The 26614-nt window shown below is 46.1% G+C and overlaps 2 protein-coding genes and 1 long non-coding RNA gene across 10 annotated transcripts; 1 reads left to right on the top strand and 2 right to left on the bottom strand.

Annotated features, from left to right (window-relative positions):
• Positions 1–539: 539 nt before the first annotated feature.
• LOC120693559 lies at positions 540–2650 on the bottom strand. The gene is made up of 3 exons (XR_005683022.1): positions 1674–2650; positions 1052–1144; positions 540–887 (listed from the first exon to the last, which is right to left on the bottom strand). It is a non-coding gene; the product is annotated as an uncharacterized LOC120693559 (long non-coding RNA).
• Positions 2651–7262: 4612 nt separating this feature from the next.
• Positions 7263–10462, top strand: LOC120693380 (protein LAZ1 homolog 2-like). 6 transcript variants are annotated; one of them, XM_039976803.1, is made up of 9 exons: positions 7271–7502; positions 7701–7912; positions 8073–8129; positions 8394–8502; positions 8688–8872; positions 8953–9041; positions 9311–9560; positions 9671–9910; positions 9995–10462. In XM_039976803.1, the coding sequence occupies exons 1-9, from the start codon at positions 7301–7303 to the stop codon at positions 10286–10288; spliced, it is 1638 nt and encodes a 545-aa protein (XP_039832737.1). In that variant the 5' UTR covers positions 7271–7300; the 3' UTR covers positions 10289–10462. The 6 variants fall into 6 exon arrangements, with proteins under 6 accessions (XP_039832739.1, XP_039832740.1, XP_039832737.1 ...); XM_039976804.1 differs by having other exon boundaries at positions 7273–7502; positions 7720–7912; XM_039976802.1 differs by having other exon boundaries at positions 7280–7502; positions 7611–7912.
• On the bottom strand, positions 10322–24719 carry LOC120693379 (inter-alpha-trypsin inhibitor heavy chain H1-like). Of its 3 annotated transcripts, none has more exons than XM_039976798.1 (13): positions 24223–24716; positions 22690–22839; positions 22379–22591; positions 22203–22292; positions 20809–20925; positions 20090–20359; positions 19850–20006; positions 19440–19517; positions 18706–18806; positions 17881–18051; positions 12177–12251; positions 11334–11429; positions 10322–10957 (listed from the first exon to the last, which is right to left on the bottom strand). In XM_039976798.1, the coding sequence occupies exons 1-13, from the start codon at positions 24649–24651 to the stop codon at positions 10622–10624; spliced, it is 2283 nt and encodes a 760-aa protein (XP_039832732.1). In that variant the 5' UTR covers positions 24652–24716; the 3' UTR covers positions 10322–10621. The 3 variants fall into 3 exon arrangements, with proteins under 3 accessions (XP_039832732.1, XP_039832733.1, XP_039832734.1); XM_039976800.1 differs by having other exon boundaries at positions 10335–10957; positions 22690–22826; positions 24223–24710; XM_039976799.1 differs by lacking the exon at positions 17881–18051 and having other exon boundaries at positions 24223–24719.
• Positions 24720–26614: the final 1895 nt, after the last annotated feature.

Raw genomic sequence — 26614 nt, 5'->3', positions numbered from 1 at the left:
ACGATTGAATTTTGTCACAGATCACTGGAAAACCGTTATAAAACAGTATCTATGTCGATCTCAAATAACGTCATGTATTGAGCGTCATAGATCACACCTCGTGACGTTCCTTAAATTTTCGTCATAGATTGCTTGATCCATGACGTTTTAAAACCGTCATGGAATGTCTCCGGACCCCCTGAAGCCCAACCCAAACCCGTTTTCTATGACAAAAATTAACGTCACGAACAATATAATTTTCGTCACAGATTCTATTGCCATGTCACACATTGATGACATGGAGGATGACGTAGCTGCTGATATGGTGATGACGTGGATGGCAATGATGACGTGTAAATTGACGTGGACGATGACATGACGGCTGACATGAAAAGTGGTGCTGATATGGCAAGTGACGTGGCGATTGACGTGGCAAGCAACGTGGCAGGTGACATCAGCAGCACAACCCATGAGTGGATGGGCCCAATTCAGAATGGGGCACTAAGTTGGGCCTAATTTCAGCCCAAAATTAATTATTATATTAGTTACTCAAATTTAGCTTTATACACAACCCATTCAGGCCGAAATTGACATGAATAATATTTCCATCACATACATTTCCATCTATGAAAACTAGTAGTAACATTCCAAGACCACATAGTTGACCAGAAACAACAAAAGATGGGTTTCATCAAGAATATGAACCGGCAGCAGCAAAGTTTGATTTGAAGTTCAACCTAACAAACCAACAAAATTTTGTAGCAACAAAGTTTGGTTCCTGCAAAAGATAGTTCCCCCAAAAGCTAACAGACCACGTAGCAGCAGCTCAACTTTCTTCTCAACTCATCTTGCTTCTTAAGATTCTCCTCTAGATCTTTGATCCTTGTTTGTTTTGTTTCCTGGACTTGCTGTGACAAATCAAAGCAGTTACAATCAGCAAACCAAGTTGAAGTTGCAATTAGTAAATTGAAGTTGATCCAAGATGGTCATTCAATCAAACAAACCAGTTGCAATCAGCAAACAAACTAACAAGGAAATATGCTATATGGCAAATAAATGAACAAACTCTCACCTTCGGTGGTCATTTGGTTGTGTCCATCAGAATGAGTAATGCAATCATCTCTGTCACCAACAATGGGGCTGTCATCATGCTTGGTAGATCCATCTAAAAATGGCAGGCAGTAAGAATGCATTCAATTTATGGATCAAATCTAACAAAATGATAGTAAAAAAACAGATCAATGCTGCATTTAGATGCAGTCGCATGGAGGAAATAATAGTTAATAAATTGCTCGGTCAACAACTTGCTGTTATCAAACTTTCATAAAAATTAGTAAGGGCCGACCATGAAACAGAGCAACAAATGACAGAATAGATCGAGTTACTACTGCTGTAACAACAAGACAGATCTCGAGACCTGCTCCCCAACCAGATCTTGAGTGGCTAGCATATCAGTGTATCCATATTGCAAGAACATAGTTTCGGTGTTACAAAAAAATATAGTACCTCTGCAATAACCACCAAAAAGCTCATGCATTCAGGATATATAGTTAACTAATCATTACAAATTTTAAGCACATAGTCCCAAATCAACGAGATAGAATCGAACTATTGGGAAACATTTCTACTCCAGAAACACTAACCAGGCAACCGGAAAAACATACATCAGTATAGGAGGACAATCAAATTTGTACCTGATTGTCACTGAGCTGAACAAGTGTAAAAATATTGGCCTGCTGCCTCTACTGCTTCCCTGCACAAACACGGAGTCTTTGTCTGCTAGTCTTCTGCATAATCAAATAGGCAGCATACAGATCCATAACCCCAGTTGTAGACCCAATTCCCTGCAGTGTAATTCAGGAAGGAGCTTGAGTGAGAGATGGAAAGAGATAAAGGAAAATAAGATGGCATGTACTCTGAACAGTAGCTACGAGCTGCTTCTGTCTGACGATCTGAAAACAAAGAAAGAGCACAGTTGCTGCTGCTGAACAGAAAGCTTGCAAGTTGAAGCTAGGAGGCGGCTGCTGCTGCTATAATACGGACGAAAGGGCTTCTAAATGCTAGAAGAGACCAGCAGCAAAAGCTCTACAACGCCAGAGACCCGATGCAAGACTCACCGCACGAACAGCAGCGGCCAGCTCTACAAGAATTCCAGGAATACCAATAGAACTCCTCGAATCAACAAGAGAATCAAACCGCTACCTCACCACATCATAAGCAAATAGATCCGAGCAGAGGAACCTCAAAAGATTGAGAACTCGTCACCAATTTTAGAAATTCGTGGAACCCTAGAAAAGGGGGAAATTTTGGGGAATCATCAAATCCGTGTGTTCAAATGAGGAATTTGCTAATGGATCATCCTAGACTCCATCACAAATGTCCTAGCACCGATTTGCCCCCAGAAATCTACCCCAAATCGCAATCAAAAGCGACGAACGAAAAATCACCGAAAAACACTAAGAAAATAGAGAAAAAGAAAAAAAACGGCCGGCGGGAGGCGGATGACGGCCGGGCTCCGACTGCCACTAGTGTAGGCACCGCCCTATAGGTGCGGCCATGGAGCTGCAGTTACTTCTGCTGGCGGCCGGACGGTCACAGGGGACTGGGACGGTGGGGCGACATCGGTGGGGAGTGGAGAGGCAGCGCCGCAGCGCAGAGGGAGGGCAGCCGCAGCTGCTGTAAGCATCTAGGCCCTCAAGGTATGTTTCGGTGATTAATGACAACCATTATTGTGACTAATGAGTTTGTGCAGCTTAATAGATCATTATCGCTCATTTGGTCGTATGTCAAAAGAGGCCCCTCAATTTCGGTCATTCAAAAAGGCGATCTCGGCTTTTAACTTATATTTGTCAAGGCTAAGGATCTTTCTAGTCCTAAGTGTCACAAGGTTGAGAAGGACACTTAGGTTAGTATAGGTTTTATAGTTTTGTAGTGATCGCACTATTAAGAGGGGTTCATGAGTTAGTAGCTTGATCAAACTTGAGTTGGCCCTAGACATATTACACACTCACTCAAAAACAGCAAAAGATGGTCAATAGAAGTCAACACAACTCTTGGAAGAAGAAACAATCAAAGTCACATTCGAATCCAAGTCAAAACAGCCGAAAACAAAGAAAATCAGTAGCACCGGTTGAACCGGTGCACAAGCATCGGAGCATCCGATGCATGGCGGAAGGACCGATGCCCTGTCGGTCCATCTTCTCTGGATGAAGGCAGATATCAAGTAAAGCACCGGTTGAACCGATGGTCAAGAACATAAGCACCGGTGCAATGAAAGTCCTTTGTTCCAGAGAGCATGTTTTGATGGATTCCAACCTCTCTTCAGCACCGGTTTAACCGACGCTCCGAAATCAAAGCACCGGTGCAATGAAAGTCCTTTGTTCCAGAGAGCATGTTTTGGTGGACTTCAACATCTCTTCAGCACCGGTTGAACCGATGGTTCAGAAACAAAGCACCGGTGCATTGGATGTACTTTGTTCCAGAACGCTTGTTTGAGTTGATCAGCGAACCTCTTCAGCACCGGTTGAACCGATGCACCTACGGAGCATGCACCGGTGCAATGACGCAAGCGTGGATACTGTGTCAGAACTCCAACGGCTACTTCTTTGACACAGAGAGACCGGTTGAACCGATGCCCATATTTTCTATACCGTCGGTTCTTCCGGTGGTCACGGTTTTTCTGCAGAAAACCTCCAACGGCTATGTGACCTCCTCCACTCTATATAAGGGTACCCCCTGGTTCATTTCAGTTGCCTTTGACACCTTGAAAACCTGAGGCCACCCTTGAGAAGAAGAAATAGAGCTTTGAGCAAAAGAGAGAAGATCTAGTGCTTAGTTTGTGCTTCAACCTTGAAGAACTCATCCATTGCAAGTGTAGCAAGTGTGCTTGAGCTAGGGCCAACTGAGTGTAGGTCAAGTGAAGGCTTAGGAACTTGTTACTCTTGGTGTTTGGCAGCACCTAGACGATCTTGGTGATCGAGGTGTTTCTCGCGGAGCTTGCCAAGGATTGTGGGAGCCCGGAGAAGAAGATTGTACGTGGCTTGATCTCCACCACGCCGGGATGGTGAACGGAGACTCTTAGTGAGCGCCCTCGTCTCGGTGACTTGGGAGGTGACAATACTCTTTGTGAGTGTCACAACGTGGATTAGGGGTGTGTGCCAACACATTGATACCACGGGAAAAAAATCCGGTTGTCTCTTGTCCATTCCTTTTATTCAAGCATTTTCTTTCATGCAATTTACTCATGTGCTTGACTTAGAGATCATAACTTAGCTCTACCTTGCTAGGCTTTACTTTGTTTTAGCTCTCTTAGCTTGTGTTAGAAGCTTAGTTATCCGGTTGGTGAATTGGTGCCCTACTAGCATTGCATAGGTTAAGATTGCTTTACTTTGTTTTAGAATTTGAAAAAGGCCCAATTCACCCCCCCTCTTGGTCCATCGATCCTTACAGCTGCGCAAGAGGAGGAGGAGGGATATGTGGCTAGGGTTTTGCAGGTGCTGGAAGGATCGAGTATTTATACAGAATGGGCGCAACATCGACCATCCAATTGCAAATCGACGGGCAGGGATGATTGGGCCGGTTGGGCCGTGTACTCCCTTCGAGAAAACAGCCTAGATGCAAGGTTTTTGGCCCGGTTATTGTTGTTTTTGCATTTTTCAACTAATTAATGCATCATTTGTGAAACAACTTAAACAAATATTTATCTTAAACGCCTAAATACATTTTGACATGTAACATACAACATATAAGTTGTCATCTAGAAGTTTCAAGATTTTCCAAATATATTTGCTATTTTCTATCATTTAAATGAATTTATGCGTGTTTACCAAAAGTAATTCTGCGTTGACATATATGCACCACCGACAAGATTTGAAAAATTGCAAAAAAACTATATTTAGGCTCCTATGTTCTATTCTAGCCCACTTCTTGGAGATTGATGAAAATTTCAATAGACTTATAGGGAAAATTCAAATTTCTACTAGCCGTCTTATTATAAAATAATGATAATAATACCTAAAACTTCTCCAAAAATTATGTAAATTGGAATAGAATCATTTTATGAATGTACAAGCTTGACATAAAAGTCCCATAAGATTTTATGCAAATTGGAGTATACATTGTTCATAAACTAAATTGTTCTCTCACATTGTTTCATACAACTCAACTCAAACTTTGAAATTTCATACAGCTCAAGTCTTATAATGCTCATATACACTTACAAATTGGACACAACCTCACATTTACCCTCATATCAACATATGTGGGTTTTTCATTGCCACTTGTTGTGCAAAAATGTTGTTTTTGTATTACTTAAGAATAACTACTTAATACATCATGGTGAAGTAACTTGCAAACTAATTATCTTATGTACCCAATTCAAAAAACACTATTAAATGAAAGATCTTAATTTTAGAAAACTTTAGAAAAAAATCTCATCAAATTTGAAGTAACTATGATCGAGAACAACCAATTTCAAAATTTTATTATAGATTAAAAAGGAAAATATGAAGTATACACCAAGCTCAACGCGCCACGTGCTCATCGCGCGTGGACCCGCTGGCTTCGAGCCACACCCTCGGTGCATCCTTTTTATTTTTCCGAATTAAACATGAGACACTTTGTTAAATAAAATAATAACTAACCACAAACACATACTAAGCTGTAGTAGAGAGGTATGGCGCCCCGACCCTCCTCTGTGAGACCTGGGTTCGAATCCCGCGAGCGCACGCATTGCTTTTTTTTAAATTCTCGTTAGTGCGGGCGCGGGTACGTATGGGTGAGCTGGCGGCCTTGCGCGTGGGCCTGTTGACGCGGCCTTGCTGGTCCTTCTACTGCGCCAAAAACAACAGAGTGGAGAGAGAGGAGGCCCGAAGCGCAAAAACAAGCTCGGCCCAGACACGTGAAAAAGAGCTAGGCCGTTGGTTTTTTTTCCAAATTTTTTACTACAGCCTAAGAAAATGTTGAGATGGGCTAGAATGATTTTTTTCAGGATAAAAATAACAAGCGATTTTCTTATGCCACAGGAATTTTAATTTTAAAAATAAAAAACCCGGATTTAAGCTTGTACAAAATATTATGTTGCAAATTGGATGCATATGTGAACTCGGTATCTTAAGGTGATTTGTGGGCTCATGTTAACTATATCGCATTTTTTTTATCATCATTGTGGTTTGAGTGTGATATTAAATCCGTGACGATTTCTGTTTTCATTCATGGGCTCGCAAGTGGGCCCCACTCAGCAGACCACGTGTGCGCTGACTAGGCTGCCACGTAAGCATAAAATAAGAGAAGAAAAAACTTGAATTAAAAATGAAAATGTCAAAACATATAGTCAAAATAGCTATGACGATTTTTATGACATTAATATTAAAACGTTATGTTTTGTGGGCTAAATTATGACAAATTCAATAAAACGTCATATTTTGTGGGCTCAATTATGACGAATTCAATAAAACGTCATAAAGTTCTGGGCCTAGGATCCATACCTTCAAATTCGTCATAGATTGTGTGCAATTGTGACGCTCCATTAAAATGTCATAGAATTTTCGTCATAGATCACCACGTTTCTTGTAGTGTACCAAAATGCAATCAACAAAAATATAGTAGAGGAAACAACCCCTACATTTAGGGGAGAGGAAGGTGTGTTTTGGTGATTACCAAAAACTTATAGGTAATAGAGATTGGATTGGTAATCTGTTGGAGCACCTTCAGCACTAAAACATTAATTTTTTAGTATTTAGGAGAGGAATAAGTAATGTGTTGAGATGCCAATCGGACCATTTTGATCCTCAAACTTCCAAACACGGTTTGATTTGGCCCCATAATTTACGCCTTATATAACTTAAATGAATGTGAAGATCGATGTATTTTGTTAGTTAACATCTGATGCGGATGTTAACATTCCATTCACTCTATTCGTTTGGCTGTGGCTGATGGCTGGTGTTGATTTGTTATGAGAGAAAAATATTGCTAGCTGGCTGGTGGCTGGTGGTTGATACTGATTTGGTGAGAGAAAAATATTGTTGGCTGGTTGGCTGACAAGGAATTGTCTTTCCATGCTAAAAAAATCAAGGGGTTGTCCTTCCTCTCTTTGCAATCCACTACAGCATCTACCACCACTACACATCCACGCCGAGTGTGCTATTTTTCATGAAGTTGAGCCGTATGTGTATATATTAGAGGTCAAACTTGCCATTTTGGAACATGGAGGCTAAAACTGAGCAGCACTAGTTTATTACAAGATGATAGATATATCCGTACGGTCAGCTTCCTGGAATAGCGTGGTCTCAAGAAGAAAAGGACAGAGTGGGAGTGAATTACGATGCGGAAATGGTCAGCTCGGCTCGCGACGCGGACGCATCCGACCGTTTTTTCCGCCGTGGCCACCGCCGCGCGCGCGGAGCGCTCCACGCGTCCGTCAGGAGCCAGGCGTCCTTGCTTCTCCCCGCCGTCGTCCTCGTCCACCCGCGCGCTGGAGGGGGAGAATCCACCCGGGCTCCGATTGGTTCCTCCTTTTTCCGTTGGTAAGGATCCCCTTGCTTGCGAGGATGCATCGTTCGATCGTCTACTTGTGCAGAATCATTTTCCCTGCCGCCGCCGCCACTCAAATCCAAATCTTTTTTCCCCTTTAGTTTCTACTAGTACGAGCACTCCGATCCGTGCAGCTCGTCGCGGATTCATTTGCCGCGCGGCGGATTACAGGCTGCAGCTGATTTTCCCAGCTTCTTCTCCGAGTGTCAGGTCCTCCCCTGTTCGGCTGTTCTGGATGTGGAATGAAGCGATGGCATCTGATGGAGGGTCCTCTAGCTTCCGGGAGCTGTACGGAAACATCCACACCCCCGCGGTGCTCACTGGCGCCGCGTTTGCGCTTGTCGCTCTCCTACTCTCTCTCTGGCTCATCCTGCAGCACCTCAGATCGTACAGCGACCCAGCCGTAAGTGCAAGGGTTTTACTTCGCATCCCAACAAAGTTGTGACCCCCTCTAGCCTGTCAGTTGTTCGGTGAAATGTCTCAAATGTAACTGATGCTTATGGCTTTATTGTTATCCGTGTTGAAAAAATTGCTTTTTTTTTGTCCTTGCTGAAATTCTGCAGGAGCAGAAGTGGATCATAGCTGTGTTGTTCATGGTGCCTGTATATGCCTCTGAATCTGTAAGTACAAGCTCCACTTGTTCACATGCCTATTCAAGGCGGGAAAATGCTACTGGTAGTACTAGGTTTGCATTCAACAGCAAACTATTTTGACAAAATGTCAAGTGTAGTTCTTCACTGCTTCTCAAACAAAATTTCAGTGTCGAATGGACTTTTTAAGTCTTGCTTCAACCAGGATGTTTTTATTTAGGATATCCTCTTTTCCTTATACTTCAAGGTACTGACATGAATTGATATCCCATTCCAGTTTTCGATTCTTTTCAGATAATCTCACTGTGGAATTCGAAGTTCTCTCTGGCTTGTGATATATTGCGGAATTGTTATGAAGCCTTTGCTCTGTATGCCTTTGGACGATACTTGGTTGCTTGCCTGGGTACTACTGCCTTATTGTACATTATCTGCATCTATATCTCAATTAGTCTTGGGCCTATTGTTGAGATAATAATTGTAATATTCTTCTCTTTTAGATCAAGTCATTGTAGCCTTGTGATGATCAACTACATATGCATGCTGCCAACTGTGTCATTTCTCTGAATTTTTTGTAACATTGTGCTTCAGGTGGGGAACGGCAAGTGTTCCGGTTGCTTGAGAACAGAAAAAGGGAAGAGCTAACTGAGCAGTTGCTCGACGGTCAGGACAAGGCACAAGCTCAAAACCAAAGCAGAGTGCGCAATTTCTTTTGTGACCCTAATGCTCTGGGAGAGAACTTGTATACAATTATAAAATTCGGTCTCGTGCAATATGTGAGCTCTTCTATAATATGTTCCCTCAGCCAGCACTGGCAAATAACGGCATGCTATAACCTTCTTTGACAAAATTGCAGATGATTCTGAAGACACTATGTGCTTTCTTGGCATTGATTTTGGAGCCTTTTGGAGCCTATGGAGATGGTGAATTCAAGTGGAACTACGGGTAATTCTGTTGTTTGGTTTTATGTGCTACTGAAATCAACAATACATCTAGCCTTAGGAAACTAGAGATGGGGTCAGGAGATCCACATAGAATTTTTATTGCATCACTTTCAGGTATCACGTACAAAACCTTCTTTCAGCTTTCCTCTAAAATAAATAAACTAGACTTCTCTTTTAAGTATTTTCTTTACAGTGTGCAAATATAATATGCTTCACTATTATGCAACTGTTATGTTGTTTTCTAACAATATGTTATCCTTTCATATGCAGATATCCTTACATTGCTGTTATCATAAATTTCAGCCAGACATGGGCATTGTACTGTCTTGTCAAATTTTATAATGCAACACATGAAAAATTACATGCAATAAGGCCACTAGCCAAGTTCATAAGCTTTAAGGCCATTGTATTTGCCACTTGGTGGCAAGGAGTCGGCATAGCAATCATATGCCAAACTGGGCTCTTGCCCAAAGAGGGCAAAGTGCAGAATGCAATACAGGATTTCCTCATTTGCATTGAGGTAATCTTGTCACCTCACTGAATTATCTTTTCCTCTGTTACTTCAGTAAAACTCTTTTGTTATTCTCGTAGCTCGTTCAGTTCAGTAAAATTCTATTGTTATTCTTATAGATGGCTATCGCAGCTATAGCGCATGCTTATGTCTTCACTGTGGATCCGGACCTACACATACCTACACTCAATCATGGGAAGGTCAAATGTGAGGAGAGTAAAATGGAGGTGAAGGTAGATGTTAACGATGACAGGAACAGTACACCAACTACTGTTAAGCAGAAAGATACCCATGTCGAAGCCCCGGGTACAAGCATCAAAGAGAGCGTGCAGGATGTTGTTCTTGTTGGTGGTCACCATGTAATTGATGAGATCTAATTTTGTTTTATATGTTGGCACCTGAATTCATCATGTGTAGCAGATCACCATCGACTTGCTGTGTAGGTTGTCAAGGATGTTGCCCTCACTATCTCACAGGCAATTGGACCTGTGGAGAAAGGTGTCGAGAAAGGTGTTGGGAAGATTCAGGAGAAGTTCCACCACATCTCACTGAAGCCAGGGGACAAGAAAGAACCTGAAGTTGATGTTGAGGAGCACATCACTGAGAATGTGGTGGACGGCAAACCAGTCACGGTCGACGCAGATGTTGAAGTTGAACAAAAGGTGCAAGATGACAATGAGGATGGCAAAACTGCTGTGATTGAAACCGAGGTGGAAATCCAACAAACTGAGAGATAATAATGAAGTGTAGCCATCCTTGTTATGTACTGCTCACTCAAAAACATCAGAAGCATACCTTAACCCTTGATAGGAACTGGAAAGAACATGTACATAGTTTATGTACTCTTCCCCGTCTGTTTTGGGATTTGATCATCGTCTGTCTTTTAATACAGTGATTAGAATTACATCGAACTTATGGTCCATTACTGCAAAATGTACATATAGATAGCAGAGCCCTTTCTTGATCAAGCATTCAAGTTAGATAAACACGTGATGCCCATCCTATACAGTAATAATGCTATTCACATTACCATACAACACAAGCACACCGACTTGTATGCAGCTGTCCCCTCAGTTTGCACCACCGCAGCACAGCTCCGAGCAGCACTCAAAGCATCCAAGGCACGCGAGGGCTGCACAGGCCTGCATCATGACAATTGCGCACTGATCGTTCATCTTGCTGCATGCCTTGATGAAGCACATGCAGCAGAAGCAGTCAGCCACGCGGCTGCAGCAGCCGACGGCCTTCTCGAATATCTCAAACTTCTCCGGTGATTTGATTTCTCCAAATCCTGTTGTCAGGTTCTCCCTTGTTGCCGTGACATCACCAAATCCAAGTGTCAGGCCACGAAGTGGCATCGCTGACCGCTCATCTGGGCTGCTTTGTTTTATTGATTTATTCTTCGCCTGATCAAATACAGAAATATTAGTCACAGATTCTAGGGCCTGTCTAGCTTTGTTGCGCATAGAGTGAGACATCAGATTGGTTAAAAGAAGAAGTATGCTTCCAAGTCTCAGCATAGAAAGTTTGTCTACATGAGAAGGTGTGGATTTAAATCTTATGATTCTCAGTTCTTGAGAAAATTTTAACTTCATATAGCACAGTTGGAAGTCCAAATTTTCAAATGGGCCAATTAAAATGTTTAAGAAATAGAAAATAAATGTTCTAAGCTAGGCTATGTACCTATCATCTTGTAGTTTGCATTCTTAATTAACTTGGATTGACAATAGAAAAAAATGAAAGTTAGTTGTCAAAATATAATTCTTGTACAAAGCATTCTACCTGTTGTGCTGGATCTATTTTGTCCAAGCTAGTTTGAAGTAGGACCATGCGTGTGTACTCAGAAGGAAGGCTATTCTGTATGCTTAATTTCACAACCTGTAAATTGGAGCAAAAGATATATGGAAAATAATTATTATTATTAAGTGAAGAGAAGAATAAACAAACAAGGATATATCAAAATTTTGTTATAATATCGACAAAAGGAGGGTTATGTAACTATGTTATCCAGCAGCTTGCAACAGGCTGCAGCAACTCTACATGTCGGCAGAGTATAGCAGTGGTGTATGGAACGGTTCCAGTTACATTGCATGGTGACCATATTTTGCTCTTGAAAAGAATGAAAAGAGAAAAATGAAACAGATAAGGAAACAGCTGATCAATACAAGTTGCAAACCTGCAACTACATGATAGTGATTGTAAGGACCCATACGACTATTTCAAAGGATTATTAGCAGTTCAGAACTATTAATACCTTACATAAAGGCAGTGGAAGAAAAGCAGTGCATGAAACTACAAGCACAGTTTGAGACACTCTTTATCTTTGTTCCTCAGTGTTATATGCAATATGAATATTTCACAGGTAGATGTGAAGCTTGTCAAACCATCACCTTATTAGATAAACGTGTTGATGGCTCATAATTTATCACATGGAAATATTTATCCGATGATTTTGGTCATTCTCTCACGGTTGTAATAATTTATTTTTTAGGATGTTAAACACTGCCCTGAAACAACCACATCAGTCATATCAAAACTTTGTACCCTACTTGCAGAGCTTCATTTAAGGACCTTGAACCGCTAGCTGATGTAATTTTAGCATTAGCCTGCAATAGATTCCATTACCTTTCTCTCGAGCTCCTTGTTCTCCAAAAGCCATGCTTTTGCTGTGAGAAGATCCATCTGTTGCTTTGCCAACACCTGAGATTCAAACAGCCAATACAACAATCACAACAAATCCTTTCAGTCCCAAGCAAGTTGGGGTAGGCTAGAAGAAATATGTTGTTTATTTCAAGGGGCAATTTCTCATATGCCCGCTGCAAGCTTTAGTTCAAGGTACAATGGATATGCATATAACTTGGGTTATGTGTCTAAGTGTGCCAAGAAAGGCAATGGTTTGAACAAATCAAGTCAAATAAAAAAACTACTTTTATTCAATTAGTGTTTCGTTTGGTTACCTTGGTTAATGTTGATATTGTACTAATCCTTAACTGGACACTTGAAATGATGCATAAACAGATGAGTAAGCCGCTTGCAATATATATGTTTACATTGTTACACAGTTACACTAGATGTTTCTCAGGGTCAAGAAGCCACTTCAGACTGATGCAATTAAGTTCAGCCTTAATGTACAGAAAAAATCATTCTTAGTCTTGTACAAAGGTCTGTACCTGTAGGAGAGAATAATTGTCTTGTATTCCTCCAAACCCTAGAAGGGTGTGGGATATATGGTTCCTATACATGGACCTCTAGATGGGCCTCTATACATGGGCTCAATATACACCAACACCCCCCCCCCCCCCCCCCCGCAGTCTGAACTACCGGCGCAGCGGTGTTCAAGACTGGACAACAAAAAAACCAACACCCCCCCCCCCCGCAGTCTGAACTACTGACGCAGCGGTGTTCAAGACTGGACAAGAAGAAAGTAAAAAGGGCAAAGACCCCCCCCCCCCCCCGCAACCACAACTAGCCACCTGCTACGTTGAGGCTGGAGCGAAACTCTGAGAAGGTCGAGGAGGGTAGTCCCTTGGTGAAAATGTCGGCAAACTGGGAGGTGGTCGGGACATGGAGTACCCGAACATCGCCGATGGCGACCCTGTCACGCACAAAGTGTAAGTCGATCTCCACATGCTTCGTCCGCTGATGCTGAACGGGATTGGTGGAGAGATACACGGCGCTGACGTTGTCGCAGTAGACGAGCGTGCTCTTGGCGAGCAGGCTGTGGAGCTCCGCCAAGAGCTGTCGTAGCCAGGACGACTCCGCCACGCCGTTAGCGACAGCACGGTACTCCGCCTCGGCACTGGAGCGGGAGACAACCGGCTGCCGCTTGGACGACCAGGAGACCAGGTTGCCGCCCAGGAAGACGGCGTAGCCGGAAGTGGAGCGGCGAGTGTCCGGACAGCCAGCCCAATCAGCGTCGGTGTAGACAACCAACTTAGCAGAGGACGAGCGGTGAAGAACCAGGCCGAGGTCCACAGTGCCTCGGACGTAGCGGAGGAGACGCTTCAGCGCAGCAAAGGTGTGACTCCCGGGGATCGTGCATATGGAGACAGACCTGGTGAACAGTATAGGTGAGGTCTGGCCTGGTGAAGGTGAGGTACTGCAAGGCACCGGCCAGACTCCGGTAGGCAGTAGGATCAGCCACTAGATCCCCCAGGTCAGCAGACAGCTTCGCCTGAGTGTCGACGGGAGTGGAGCAGGGCTTGCAATCAGTCATCCCAGCCCGCTCCAGAATGTCAAGCGCGTACTGCCGCTGGTGAAGAAGAAGACCAGACGGGCGAGGCTCAACATTGACGCCCAAGAAGTGGTGGAGCTGACCAAGATCCTTCATAGCAAACTCCTGCTGCAAAGAGGAGATGACGCGCTGAAGCAACTGCTGACTGGAAGCTGTGAGCACAATGTCATCGACATAGAGCAGCAGATAGGCAGTCTCATCCCCACGGTGGTAGATGAAGAGAGACGTGTCAGACTTGGCCTCGGTGAACCCCAATGTCAGTAAGAACGTAGCGAACCGAGAATACCAAGCCCGAGGAGTCTGCTTCAGACCATAGAGAGACTTGTTGAGCCGGCAAACCATGTCCGGACGACTGGAGTCCACAAATCCCGCTGGCTGAGAGCAGTAGACTGTCTCTAACAGAGTGCCGTGAAGAAACGCATTCTTCACATCCAGCTGGTGCACAGGCCAAGAGCGAGAGAGCGCAAGCGAGAGGACCGTGCGCACAGTAGCAGGCTTCACCACGGGACTGAAGATCTCATCATAGTCCACACCAGGCCGCTGGGTGAAACTCCGAAGAACCCAGCGAGCCTTGTAGCACTCCAGTGTGCCGTCAGCCCGACGCTTATGCGTCCAGATCCACTTACCTGTGACCACATTGCCACCAGACGGACGCGGCACGAGATCCCACGTCTGGTTAGCAAGAAGAGCCGCGTACTCCTCTTCCATCGCGTGACGCCAGTGAGGATCCGCCAAGGCGTCGCGGACAGAGGAGGGTACCGGAGAGACCCGCGGCTCCCCCTCGGTGACGGAGAGAGTCGCGGCCTGAGACGCCATCCGCCGAGTCACCATGGGATGGATATGTCGAGGATCCCGATGGACGACTGGCGGGTGGTACACCGCCGGCTCGACTCGAGAGCGAGGCGGCGGCGGCGGCGGCTCCGGTGTAGGCGTCGCAGGAGCCTCCGGAGCCGGAGGCGGCGCCAGTGTCAGCGCCGAACGACGCCGGTACACCTGCACCGGCTGAGCGAACCGCGCAGGTGCAGGAGGAGGCACCGGGGCCGCGCGTGGCACAGCAGGAGACCCCGGGGCCGCGCCTGGCATGACAGGAGGCCCTGGGGCTGCGCGTGGCGCGACAGCGGGCACCGGGGCCACGCATGGCGCAGCAGGGATCACCGGAAGCGGTGCCGGTGTGCCGGGAAAACCTGCAAGGAAAGGGCAGACAGATAAAGGTGGTTGAACCACCGGGTCAGTCGGAAACAGGGACTCCAACTCGGGGTCAGGAGAAGGTGTGGAGGTGGTGGAGTAGGGGAAATCCGACTCATTAAACACGACGTGTCGGGAGATCAGGACGCGGCGAGAGGTGAGGTCAAAGCATCGGTACCCCTTGTGGTCAGGGGAGTACCCAAGGAACACACAACGAGTCGAGCGAGGCACCAGCTTGTGAGGAGCGGTGGCTGAGGTGTTAAGGTAACACGCACACTCGAAGACCCAAAGATGGTTATAGCGAGGAGGGGTACCGAAGAGAGCGTGGTGTGGAGTGGGAGCAGGAGAAGCAGTGGACGGAAGGCGGTTAAGCAAGTAGGTGGCGGTGTGGAGGCTCTCGGCCCAGAAGCGCGGGGGCAGAGAGGCCTGGATCAGAATGGTGCGCACGACGTCGTTCGTTGTGCGAATCATCCGCTCAGACTTGCCGTTCTGAGGAGAGGAATACGGACAAGACATAAGCAGCTGAACACCCCGAGAGAGGAAGAAAGAACGGGAGGTGGAGTTGTCGAACTCACGCCTGTTGTCACACTGGACGGCCTTAACGGTGAGGCCGAACTGAGTGGACACCCAGGCAAAAAAGTGGAGGAGGGTGGGGAAGATCTCAGACTTAGCGCGCAAAAAAAAAGTCCAAGAGTAGTGTGAGAAATCATCGACCACCACCAGATAGTATTTGTAGCCAGAGAGGCTGAGAACAGGAGAGGTCCACAGGTCACAGTGAACAAGATCAAAGGCATACGTCGCATGCGAAGAGTAAGAAAAAAAAAGACGAACATGACGACCAAGCTGGCACGCATGGCAGAGGTGCTCAGCAAGAGCTCTAGTACCAGGAACATCGGTACTACGGCTGGAGCTGAGTCAACGTCGCGGCCGGGGTGACCAAGACGGCGGTGCCAGGTGGTAGAAGACGGCGTCGCGGCAAATGTGGCAGACGAAGAAGGCAAAAGTGGTGCAGCGGAAGACGGAAGGCGAAGGGTGTAAAGGGGCCCTGTGTTGTCACACCGAATGAGCGGACGCCGGCAGGCCGAATCCTTTACAGTGAGGCCAGAAGAGTCAAACTCGATGGAACAAGAGTTGTCAGCAGTAAACTGACGAATAGAAAGAAGGTTATGAACCATCTGAGGAGCAACAAGGACATTGGGAAGACGAAAAGAACCAGGAGCAGAACCCACGGCGGTGACAGGAAGGCAAGACCCATCACCAACCATGATAGAAGAAGGACAAGAGGGGTGTGGGGGACGGACAGAAGAGAGGATACCGGCATCTGGGGTGGTGTGGAAGGAGGCACCTGAGTCGGCGATCCACTCAGTGCTGACCGGCGGCGTCAGCCCCATGGCGCTGAAGGACTGCGCCAGTGCAGTCTGATCCCACCCCCCAGGCCAGGTCGACTGCTGGCTGGGCGGAGCGGGCGGGTCCAGAACGGCGCGACCGCGGGCGGCATACCGAACGCAGGCCACGCGGGCGCGGGCGTGGGCACGCGCGCCATGACCAGTGCGGCCGTCGCGGGCGCAGGCAGGGGCGCCACAGCAGGCGCGTGCAGGGGCGCGGGCGCGTGCACGGGAAATCTGGCAGCAGGGGCGGCAGCCTGCGCTGCGCGTGCGGCGGCGAGGGAGGCGGCGGCCCGCGCGGCGCGCGCGGCGTGCGCGGTGGGCGCAACGGCCTGCGCGGCGTGCGCCCGCGCGGCCTGGACGAGCTTGGCTACGAGGTCCCGCAGTATCTCCTGCACGCGCTCATGCGCGGTAGCAGGGGCGGCGCCGAGGGCCGCATGAGGCGCCAGGGCGGCGGCGGCTGCGGGGCCGTTCGGCGGCTGCGGCACACCGGCCCTAGAGGGGTCGCGCGGCGGCAGCCACGCGCCACCAGCGCCAGAGGAGGCAGGGAACGGCAACGGGGCCCAGGCGCCGGCCGCACCCGCGACCGCACCCCTTCCCCTCCCCCCACAGCAGAGGAGGCAGGGGCGCGCCGCGGGGGCCAAGCGTCGGCCGCACCCGGAGCGGCTCCGTGGAGGGCCAATCCAGCCGGAAGGGCGGCGGAGGGGGCCGGACCACCACCAGATCCGGCGGCAGTGGAGGCAGCAGCGCCCTGGGAAGGAGCGGCGCCGGCAGCCAGCACGGAGGGCGGCCACGCGCCAAGGCTAGGCAGGGGCGCCGCGGCGGCGGCGGCCGGCGCGCGCCAAGGGGCGGCAGGGCAGCAGCCAGCAGGGGCTACGGCGCCCAGAGCAGCGCCCTGCGCCCCCCCCCCCCCCCCCCGTGCACGCCAGTAGCGGCGGCGGATCGGAGCAGAGAGGCGCGACGAGGACGGCGGCGGCAGAGGCCCCGCGCGCGGCAGCAGGGTCCGGGACCCCTGCGCCCGCTGCGCCCCCCGCGCGCATGCTAGGAGCGGCGGATCGGAGCAGAGAGGCCGCGGATCTAGCGCCGTGATGCCAGGCACGCGGAGCAGAGGAAAGGGCGCCGCCGGCAGTAGAGGATGGTGCACCGCCTGCAGCAGAGGAGAGGGAGGAGAGGGGAGGGGGGAGGGGCGGCGCCCGGCCGGCCATGGTGCTGCCGGCCGCCGGCTGCAGCTAGAGGAGAGAGAGAAGGCTAGCTGATACCATGTAGGAGAGAATAATTGCCTTGTATTCCTCCAAACCCTAGAAGGGTGGGATATATGGTTCCTATATATGGGCCTCTAGATGGACATCTATACATGGGCTCAATATACACTAACAGTACCAGTAAGAACACAATTGAGGATCAAAGTTACTCAGCCACCTCTATTTGTGTATTTCACTGACTGATGTTCGTCAACAGCTGAGAGTAATTGTAAAACCAATCAACTGAGTGAAAATAACTAAAAAATGGTAATGGAGTATCTTACTTTGTCAAGAGGTATATCCTTTACATGGTGGACTTTCAGTTCAATTGATATTTCACTCATATCAGCCAAGTGACCCTTGGCGATAAGGGTCTCTGGAAGCTTGCCATGGTACCTTCCAGAAACACAGAGTGGATATTTCGCAGATACATCTTGAATGTATTCAGAATCCAACTGAATGGAAAAGAAAAGCTTGAATGTAAGAAACATATATTTTCCAGATAGGGTAACTAATGTCTTAAGATATGGAGACAGTTCACTCAACATTAATCAACTGCTTATTGCAATGATAATGGCCTAAAAGTATGGATCTGCAAGGTATTCCTTCCTTCTCAAAATGGCTGCACTATCTATGGGATTCATTGTTTAGAATAGTTTACTCAGCTTTTTGCTCCTCTTTCCAGCCTAATATATCAATTGGCATGGACAGTTTGTTCCTAGTTGACCTGTGTGCATGATGTAATTAAACTAGTCAATTTAATCTTACATCAGGTCAACAGCAGAAAGGGTGGAGGACATGGATTGCTCTTTCACAGGCACCAACAGAACAGTGAAACAACAACAACAACATAGCCTTTTTTCCCAAGCAAGTTGGGGTAGGCTAGAGATGAAACCCAAAAGAAACAAAGGTCACGGTTCAGGCACATTGATGGCTAGTTTCCAAGTGCTTCTATCCAAAGCTATCTCTTTAGAGATATTCCGATCCTTAAGGTCTCTCTTAACCGTCTCATCCCAAGTCAATTTAGGTCTACCTCTACCCCTCTTTACATTATCGACCCCTCTTTACAGTATCAACAGAACAGTGAAAGTAAACTAAAAATAACTCACCTCAAAATCTTGAATATTCTTTATAGCATCAATGGAAATATTCGATACTATTGTGTTTGAGGCTTTCTGGAACCATTGAACCATTCGACCCTCAATTGATCCTGAGGTGAAAACAAAAAAGAAAAGAAAAGTTCAGCTTTACAAATTTGATTAATCCCTATAATCTGTATAGTGTATTTCAGTCAACATATTTAATATGCATTTAATTTTGCTGAACAAGATTCGTTAATGCTTTTTATTTGATCCTAGATTTGCTGGATTTAATGGAAATATAAAAAGATATCAGAAAGCACATTACGCGAATAAGCATGGTAGCAATGTTGGCAACCAATTAAATAAAAATCATTTTATCAGTAGCAGAATAAATCCAAACTTTTCATAATGCAACAACAAATCCTTTCAGATCTAGCAAATCAGGTTAGGCCGATCATGCAAGAGTGAAAAAGTTTCCATAATCTTCACTTTTGCTCTGGAAGAAACCAAGATGGTAGTTGAAGTTATGTTCATGTTATCTTCTACTGATATCAGATCATCTAGGCAAACTACAGCAGGGAATGTCAAAGAAGAAAGAAAACCTAAAAGTTAGGACAAAATAATTAGAGCATAATGAAAGTTTTGAATTTATTTTCATTACTAGATAGTGTGTGCTTGTGCAGAACAGAGGAGGCGCCGCGCGGGGGGGGGGGGGGGGGGGCATTTCGCTTCCAAGATAGAAGGGACAAAAATGTAAATACCTGTATCAAATGCAGCAGCATAGTGACCCTTACCAATTGATGCCAACATCCTCAAGAAATAGTGGTTGCAATATGAACCTTTTGTTTCCGGTGAAATAGAAATGGTTAGAAAATGTATCAGACAAGTAATCAGCAATTATGTAATGAAATCAAATTTTATGCCCAACACATAGAGAACAAGAAACAACATCATTACTGTGCTTTAGTTCCTTCACAAGAGTTAAGGGCTACACTTGACAAACTTTAGAGACACAAAAGCAATCAACTTAAACAGTATATATTTTGATAGAATGATGTTGGACTGCAGAATAGTATCTCGTACATGACTCCAGAAAAACAAACAGAGATTTGCCAATATAGCTTAGCCTGACCAGTTGAGTGATATAATCTGAAATAATTTGAGATATTACCTAATCCAAAAGTAGAAACACGAGGAGACTTAGGTCCTCTATTCATGAGCTGAGTTTTCACAGTATGGCAGATATTCCGTTCATCATCAACTGACCCGTCGGTAACGAGATAGATTTGTGGAAGAGCATCATGAGAATTTGATAGCAAAGTCATTGCCTTATACCAAAAAAAGAGGCAAAATATGAGCAACAATGGTGACATTGATCATATGACAAATGATAACTTGTTATAATCCATACCTCACTCAAAGGATGCATGATGTCAGTTCCACCCTGAGCAACAAAGTTTAAGTCCATCCATTGGATAGCATTTTCTATTGTTTTATCATTTACTTGCTCCAAACATGATGAGAATGAGTGAAGCTCATCATTAAATGCTATTATGTTGAAAAAATCTCCTTGAACAAGATCAGAGAGAGCAGTGGACATGGCATTCTTAACACTCTCAAGTGGTTTTCCTTGCATGCTTCCACTTGTATCAATGATATAAACAACAGCCTTTCTGAAGACCTATCAGATCACTCAAATGAGATATATTGCACTAAAAGGGTAACTTTATGAATATGTATTAGGCATGTATAGCTGTGTGTGTATACACGCACAGCTATACATGCCTAATAATATGAAAAGGGGGATCACATAATAAATCTTATTTTCATATTGAATAAATAATTGTTCGCACCACTAAATCAAGTTACTGTGTCCAAGAAACGAAAGATTTCAAGCTAAGGTAAAAAAATATATCAACATGTTTGGCAAACAAAGCACCAGAAATTTAGAGCAATCTGTGTTGGGGAAAAAAGGGTAATTTTGCATTCAGCTTGCTAGAACATTGTACCTAGTACCTACTGACCTTACCCTCAAGGAAAAACCATTTCTAACCATCAGCTGTTATCCACTAACAAATGTTTACACATGATGCTACGACAACAAGACAATAACCAAGGAAGAGCAACTACCTTTCTGTCGACATTCTTTCCAGGTAAAAGAAAAAGGCAGAACATGTCTCTGTCATCATAATCACGCAATGTTGAGGGCTTCACGAGAACTTGACCAGACAAATCACCAGAGTAAACCTATAGGCATGACAAAAGGATAAGTTGGGTAAAACTAAAAGAGTTCATTCTCATCTCCACTGCAAGTATGAGCCAAATTGGAACAATCAACTCCACAAAGCATCCATTTTCAATATTAGCAGATCATTTTCTTTCTCGAACTGGCAGGAATGCTGCCCGTTATAATATTATGAAGGGAAAAGGAGGTGTAAGTACATTGCCTTGTTGGACAAGCCAGCAAAGAGCGAATAAAGATAGAAACCGGGAAACAAATAAACCACACAAAACTCATACACAGTACAAGAATGAACACAACACAGGAAAGGCCTGATCATTGATCAATAAACAGAATAAGGATAAGATTTTCTCACTGTAGTAAAAAATGAAAGAGTTATACGGTGCTGAATGTTGGCCTACAAAAAGGCGACATGTCCAACAACTGAGTGTAGCAGAGATGCGGATGTTGCGGAAGGTTTTGCGGGCACACAAGGAGGGATAGAGTCCGAAACGAAGCTATTCGGGATAGGGTCGGGGTGGCACCAATTGAGGAGAAACTTACCCAACATCGGCTGAGATGGTTTGGACATGTCCAACGGAGGCCTCCTGAGGCGCCGGTGCGTAGTGGGGTTCTTGAGCGGGTCGATAATGTAAAGAGGGGTAGAGGTAGACCTAAACTGACTTGGGATGAGTCGGTTAAGAGAGACCTTAAGGATTGGAATATCTCTAAAGAGATAGCTTTGGATAGGAGCGCTTGGAGACTAGCTATCAATGTGCCTGAACCATGACCTTTATTTCTTTTGGGTTTCATCTCTAGCCTACCCCAACTTGCTTGGGAAAAAAGGCTATGTTGTTGTTGTTGTTGTTGTAGTAAAAAATGAAAGCATTAAATGACCCTGCAAGTTATCATTATTTTTTTTTAAGAGAAGGGAGAGATCTTGCATGTACATGTCTATACCTGTCAAGAATACATATGCTCAATTCTATATACTGAACAGCAATCATAGCATAGCTTTGGTCCCAGTATAAAAGTAAAATTACATCAAGTATGCCATTTGCATAGTTGTTCTATTCAAAACCCAGAAAACTTGCACTGCGTGCAAGTCTTATGCCCATCATACATGGGAAGTTGATTAGAGAAGTCAAACTAGAAGTACTTCCAACTTCACATCTTAATAAATAAAACCAATTATGCTATTGATATTTGAAGAGTCACAGATACAGGACTGACAAAGAGCAAAAGCATAAACACAAATATGAAATAGGTACAGGTAATCCAGAAAAGGTGTGGGGTAACTTACAGTATATGTGAAGGTAAAATCTTTGGTTGACCAATTCTCAACAGCAGCTTCATGCAGGAAAGACAATTTCTCACCTTGCCTGCCTTTTTCCTGAAATTGCAATAAGAGGTCGTTCTGTAATTATATGTTGCGGAGGTTTTCCTAGTATCAGCAAATAGCAGTAAATACTTGATTACCTTCAAGGGGTGGCTTGTCCCCTGCAAAATAATCTCTTTAGTCACACCACTATTAACAGTCAACTGTATTTTCTCCTTTTTCATGAAAACCTTTGGCAAAGGATTCACAAACTGTGGAAAACGAAAAGGAACTTCAACAGAAAACTGTCCATTGTCATATAGCAACTTCTGTGACCACCTGATTGTGGCAAAAATATCTTCTCCGCCCCCGACCTTGTCAAATAAAAGAAAAGAAATCAACAAAGGCCAAAGTGACTGGTAGAAGCTTGAAACTTCACAAGGTAGCAGTTGTTGAAGTGCAGAGAAGGTACCTGTGGTATTGTCAAGTAAAACAATTCCTGCTTCAAGAGACCCCCACTCTCAGGCATGGAAATCTTCACAGCACTGTTATCGTCCGTATCAATTACATGAGTATTGTACGACCTTTTCCCAACAGTAACCTCAGCGCCTAGAATTGAACCCTATTAGTGAAATTATTCTTTAGATTGTGACCAGCAGAAAATCACATGAAGAATTGTTTCTGATAATATAAGCATCGAAGACTACTGCCAATAAAACCAAAGTAGCAAAGATATAATTTTATTAATTAAATCATTAAATGTTTATAGACATGGCATGTACATTTCTTAATATTCAAGATTCTGCAAAGTATGCACACTACATAAAAGTGATTGCTTTCTCTTATTGTTGGCATAATCAAGTTGGCAAATTTAACTCACAAAGAAAACGGTTGTCAAATTCAGAACATCTGAAAGATCAAAAGGAACAGAACACTAAAGACGAAAGAAATAAAACTTCCTCATGCACATTTCACAAGTTCCACGGAACAAGCCTTCGCTAAAGTACTTGGCAACCAACACCAGAATGTAGAAGATATATTATACCAAAGAGACATCAACCTAATAAGTTTTAGCAAATTTCCTGGAGAAACTGAGCTTCTATCCAAATTAATAGTCTGTCGTATGACTTCAGTGTCTCTAAATTACAGTTGAAAATGTGCATTTCGTTTAGGCAGAATAATGGATTCCATCCAGCAAAGTAATTCTCCAAACCCTGTGCTACAATAAGAGCAACTCCAAGAGACTCTCTATATCTATCCTAATTGTTAGCAATAGAGATTTTGGTGGAAAAATAGCCTCCAAGAGCTTCTCTAAGTGGTTATCCAAATATAGCGATCGTCTATTCCGGATTTCTCGCTAGCCAAAGATAGATAACGAAAATGGTTCTTTAGAGTGTAAACAAGATATAGAAAAGCTGTTGGAGAGTGAAGATGTATATAAAGCGATTTTTATGTACATGACTTTTCAAATGATAATTTAGAGAGTGAAATTTAGAAAGACTCTTGGAGATGCTCTAAGTAGCACCAAAGAATGCAAGTGACTTCGTCAAGTGAAAGCATCTACTGGATAAGGGTACAGCGACAGCTATTCTTTTGCAAGTCCAAGCTGATATGTCTTTCTTGTTGCTTAGTATCTTCTAGCATGGAAAGCAAGGAATGGGTCATGCTTTGTTGCGAGACTATGCTGGAATCCACTGGCAGCAGAAAGGCAAAGCGATGGCCCCGTACAGCAGGCCCAAGTGGCACCAATGCTCCAACGTAGGTCCTGATTTTTTCCCGGGAGCACAGTCCAAATTGCATGATAGTGCACAGCTAAATCAAGGGGCCCATCCACCTAACCGGAATCAAGCTGCCGGGGCGGGCATGGAACTCGATGCTAATCATTCCAAGGCCTAACCATAGTCAAATCTAGCACAGCAGCAGCAGAGTGAGGAAAAACAGATCCGTCGAGGACGAATGCAGCAAGCAAGGGGAGGGAGGGGTAGGAAGACGGCGGATGATGGACCTGGTGACCCATGGGCACGACGATGCGGCAGTGGCATGCGCGGCTGCGCGTGACGCAGTGCACCCACCAGCGCGCGCGCAGGGCGACCTCGGCCGTGGCGCACCCCGCGGCGGCGCAGTCGACGCGGAGGTCGACCTCCCGCATCTGGAGCGGGATGAGCGCGGGCGGGTCGAGGCGGCCGTAGACGTGGGGCTGGTAGCTGGGCACGTCGGGGCTGTCGACGGCGCCCGGGTCGACGACGACGGCGTACGCCATGGGCGCCGCGGGGAGCAGGTGCTGCAGCCACGCGGCGTGCGCCGCGGCGGGGTCGTCCCGGTCCATGCCGTGGGGCGGGTGCGGCGGGGGCAGCCCCCCGCCGCCCGGGAGGACGAGGCGCTTGGTGAGCTTGAGGCCGTCGTCGACCGCGCGCGCGAAGGCCTCCTCCGCCATGGCTGGGAGCGGGGAGGGGGCGCGGCGCGGGGGAGGCGTGGGCAGGGGGTGAGAGGAGGGGGGAACCGCAGCGGGAGGAGAGGAGGGATGGCGGAAACGCATGTTGGTTTTAGGCGTGGTTTAAGGGAGTTAATAAACTAACTAATCCAGATGGGAGAGTCTTCCGGAAGACGAGGCGAGGCCATGCGGGGGCGGTGAGCTTACCGCCAGCGGGGCATGCACTGATGGAGACCTGTTGTTTTTCTCGTGCTCCCATGGATGTGGTCCACGCATCCACGGTGGGATGGGGGGCGTCTATTTATCGCTTTCTGCGATTGGAATCCATCCAATCGCAGAAGTGCTGCGCCGCCGCCGCCGCCATGCTAATCGAGCCCGCCACCGCGCCGCCTAGCCACCGCGCCGCCTAGCCACCGCCGCGCCGTCTTCCCTTCGCCCCCGCCGCCGGCACCGCCCACCGGAGGTCCGGCCCCCGCCCGGCCGGCGGCGCTCTCGCGCTGCCGCGCCCTCCGCCGAACGAACCGCCTCCGCCGCCGGGCCGCCGCCACCGCCGGGCCCTCCTCTAGATCCGGTGGTCATGGAGCCTCCGACCCCCAGCAACCCGAAATCATAAGCTCTGCCGCCTCCCGCCACCACCCCGGCCGCCGGTGACCTCGCCGGCAGCCGCCCCGCCCACCTCCCACCCCTCGCCGGCCACCCCCTCCCCTCATCTGGCTCGCCGGCGGCCACTTCACCCTCCCCCGGCTCGGGGAGGAAGATGAACAGGGGCGGGGCTCTTCTGCGACGCGTCGGCTGCCAGCCGCGCGCGCGATGAATAGCCCCGCCGGGGATGTGGTCATGGACTCATGGGGATGGGACGTTTTAGCAGCTTCTTCTGTACTCCCTCCATCCAAGTATGATAGATATATTTTCACATGGCACAATGACCAAGGGCACCAAGTGTGCTTATCACATAAATGCAACATAGATTTTTTGTTGGCCCTCTAATATTTTAACTAGCAACTCATCGTTTCTAGTGTTATTTATTGCCACAACCTATGTCAATAGCAAATATAGCTATCATTTTTGAAGTTTTGAAATATAGCTGTCAAAAGTGGATGGAGGGAGTAGTGGATTCGCGGCGCTGTCTGGAGTAGAGGAATAGTACAGCGGATCCTTTCGCTTCATATGTTTACTACTATATGTAAATATATAATAGTAAAAATTATGTATCTAGAAATATCAAAATGAACTATAGTTTGGAATGAAGTTAATACTTCATTTGTTCTAGATTATATTTATTCTACCATACTAGCAAAATATCCTCGTATATTTCTATAGCTGAAGACTAATGCATACACTATAATAGGAAACATGATTCTATAAATTGCGATATGTTATATACTTATATATTATATCTTAAATATTTAAATTGGAAAAAAAATCCCGTTCAAGATCGGAGTGATATTAATTGAACAGATCGTGATAGAGAACAGTTAGTGTTGCGCTAGTGATAGAGCACAGATTGTTGCGCTGGTGAGGTCTATATTGGCTCATATGTAATGATGCTCTACCACGACTGCCAATGACCCCTTCGGAAAACATCTGAAGTTTGTGCAGTTCAATTCCAATTCTATAACGATGATATGAGTTGCACTCATATAGAAAGACACATCTTTTTTGAAACCTTAAAGACACATCTTTCAAAAAATAACTTCAGGGATATATCTCTCGATGACGATGATAGGTGAGGCGCCCCATCAATGCTACTCGCTGTGTTTGTTTGGCTGTGGCTGATGGCTGGTACTAATTTGTTATGAGAGAACAGTACTGCTGACTGGCTGGTAGCTGGTGGCTGGTGCTGATTTAGTATGAAAGAATAGTACTGCTGGCTGGTTGACTGACAAGCCAAGCGATGTCCGAGCTCTTGGTAGTAGGTTCAGCGAGATCACTAGTCGCCTACATAATACTGTCTCCATATATAGAC

The sequence above is a fragment of the Panicum virgatum genome, chromosome 9N (genome assembly GCF_016808335.1).
Source record: "Panicum virgatum strain AP13 chromosome 9N, P.virgatum_v5, whole genome shotgun sequence".
In the NCBI taxonomy this organism is placed as follows: Eukaryota; Viridiplantae; Streptophyta; class Magnoliopsida; order Poales; family Poaceae; genus Panicum; species Panicum virgatum.
This window is presented reverse-complemented; position numbering and strand designations above follow the sequence as displayed.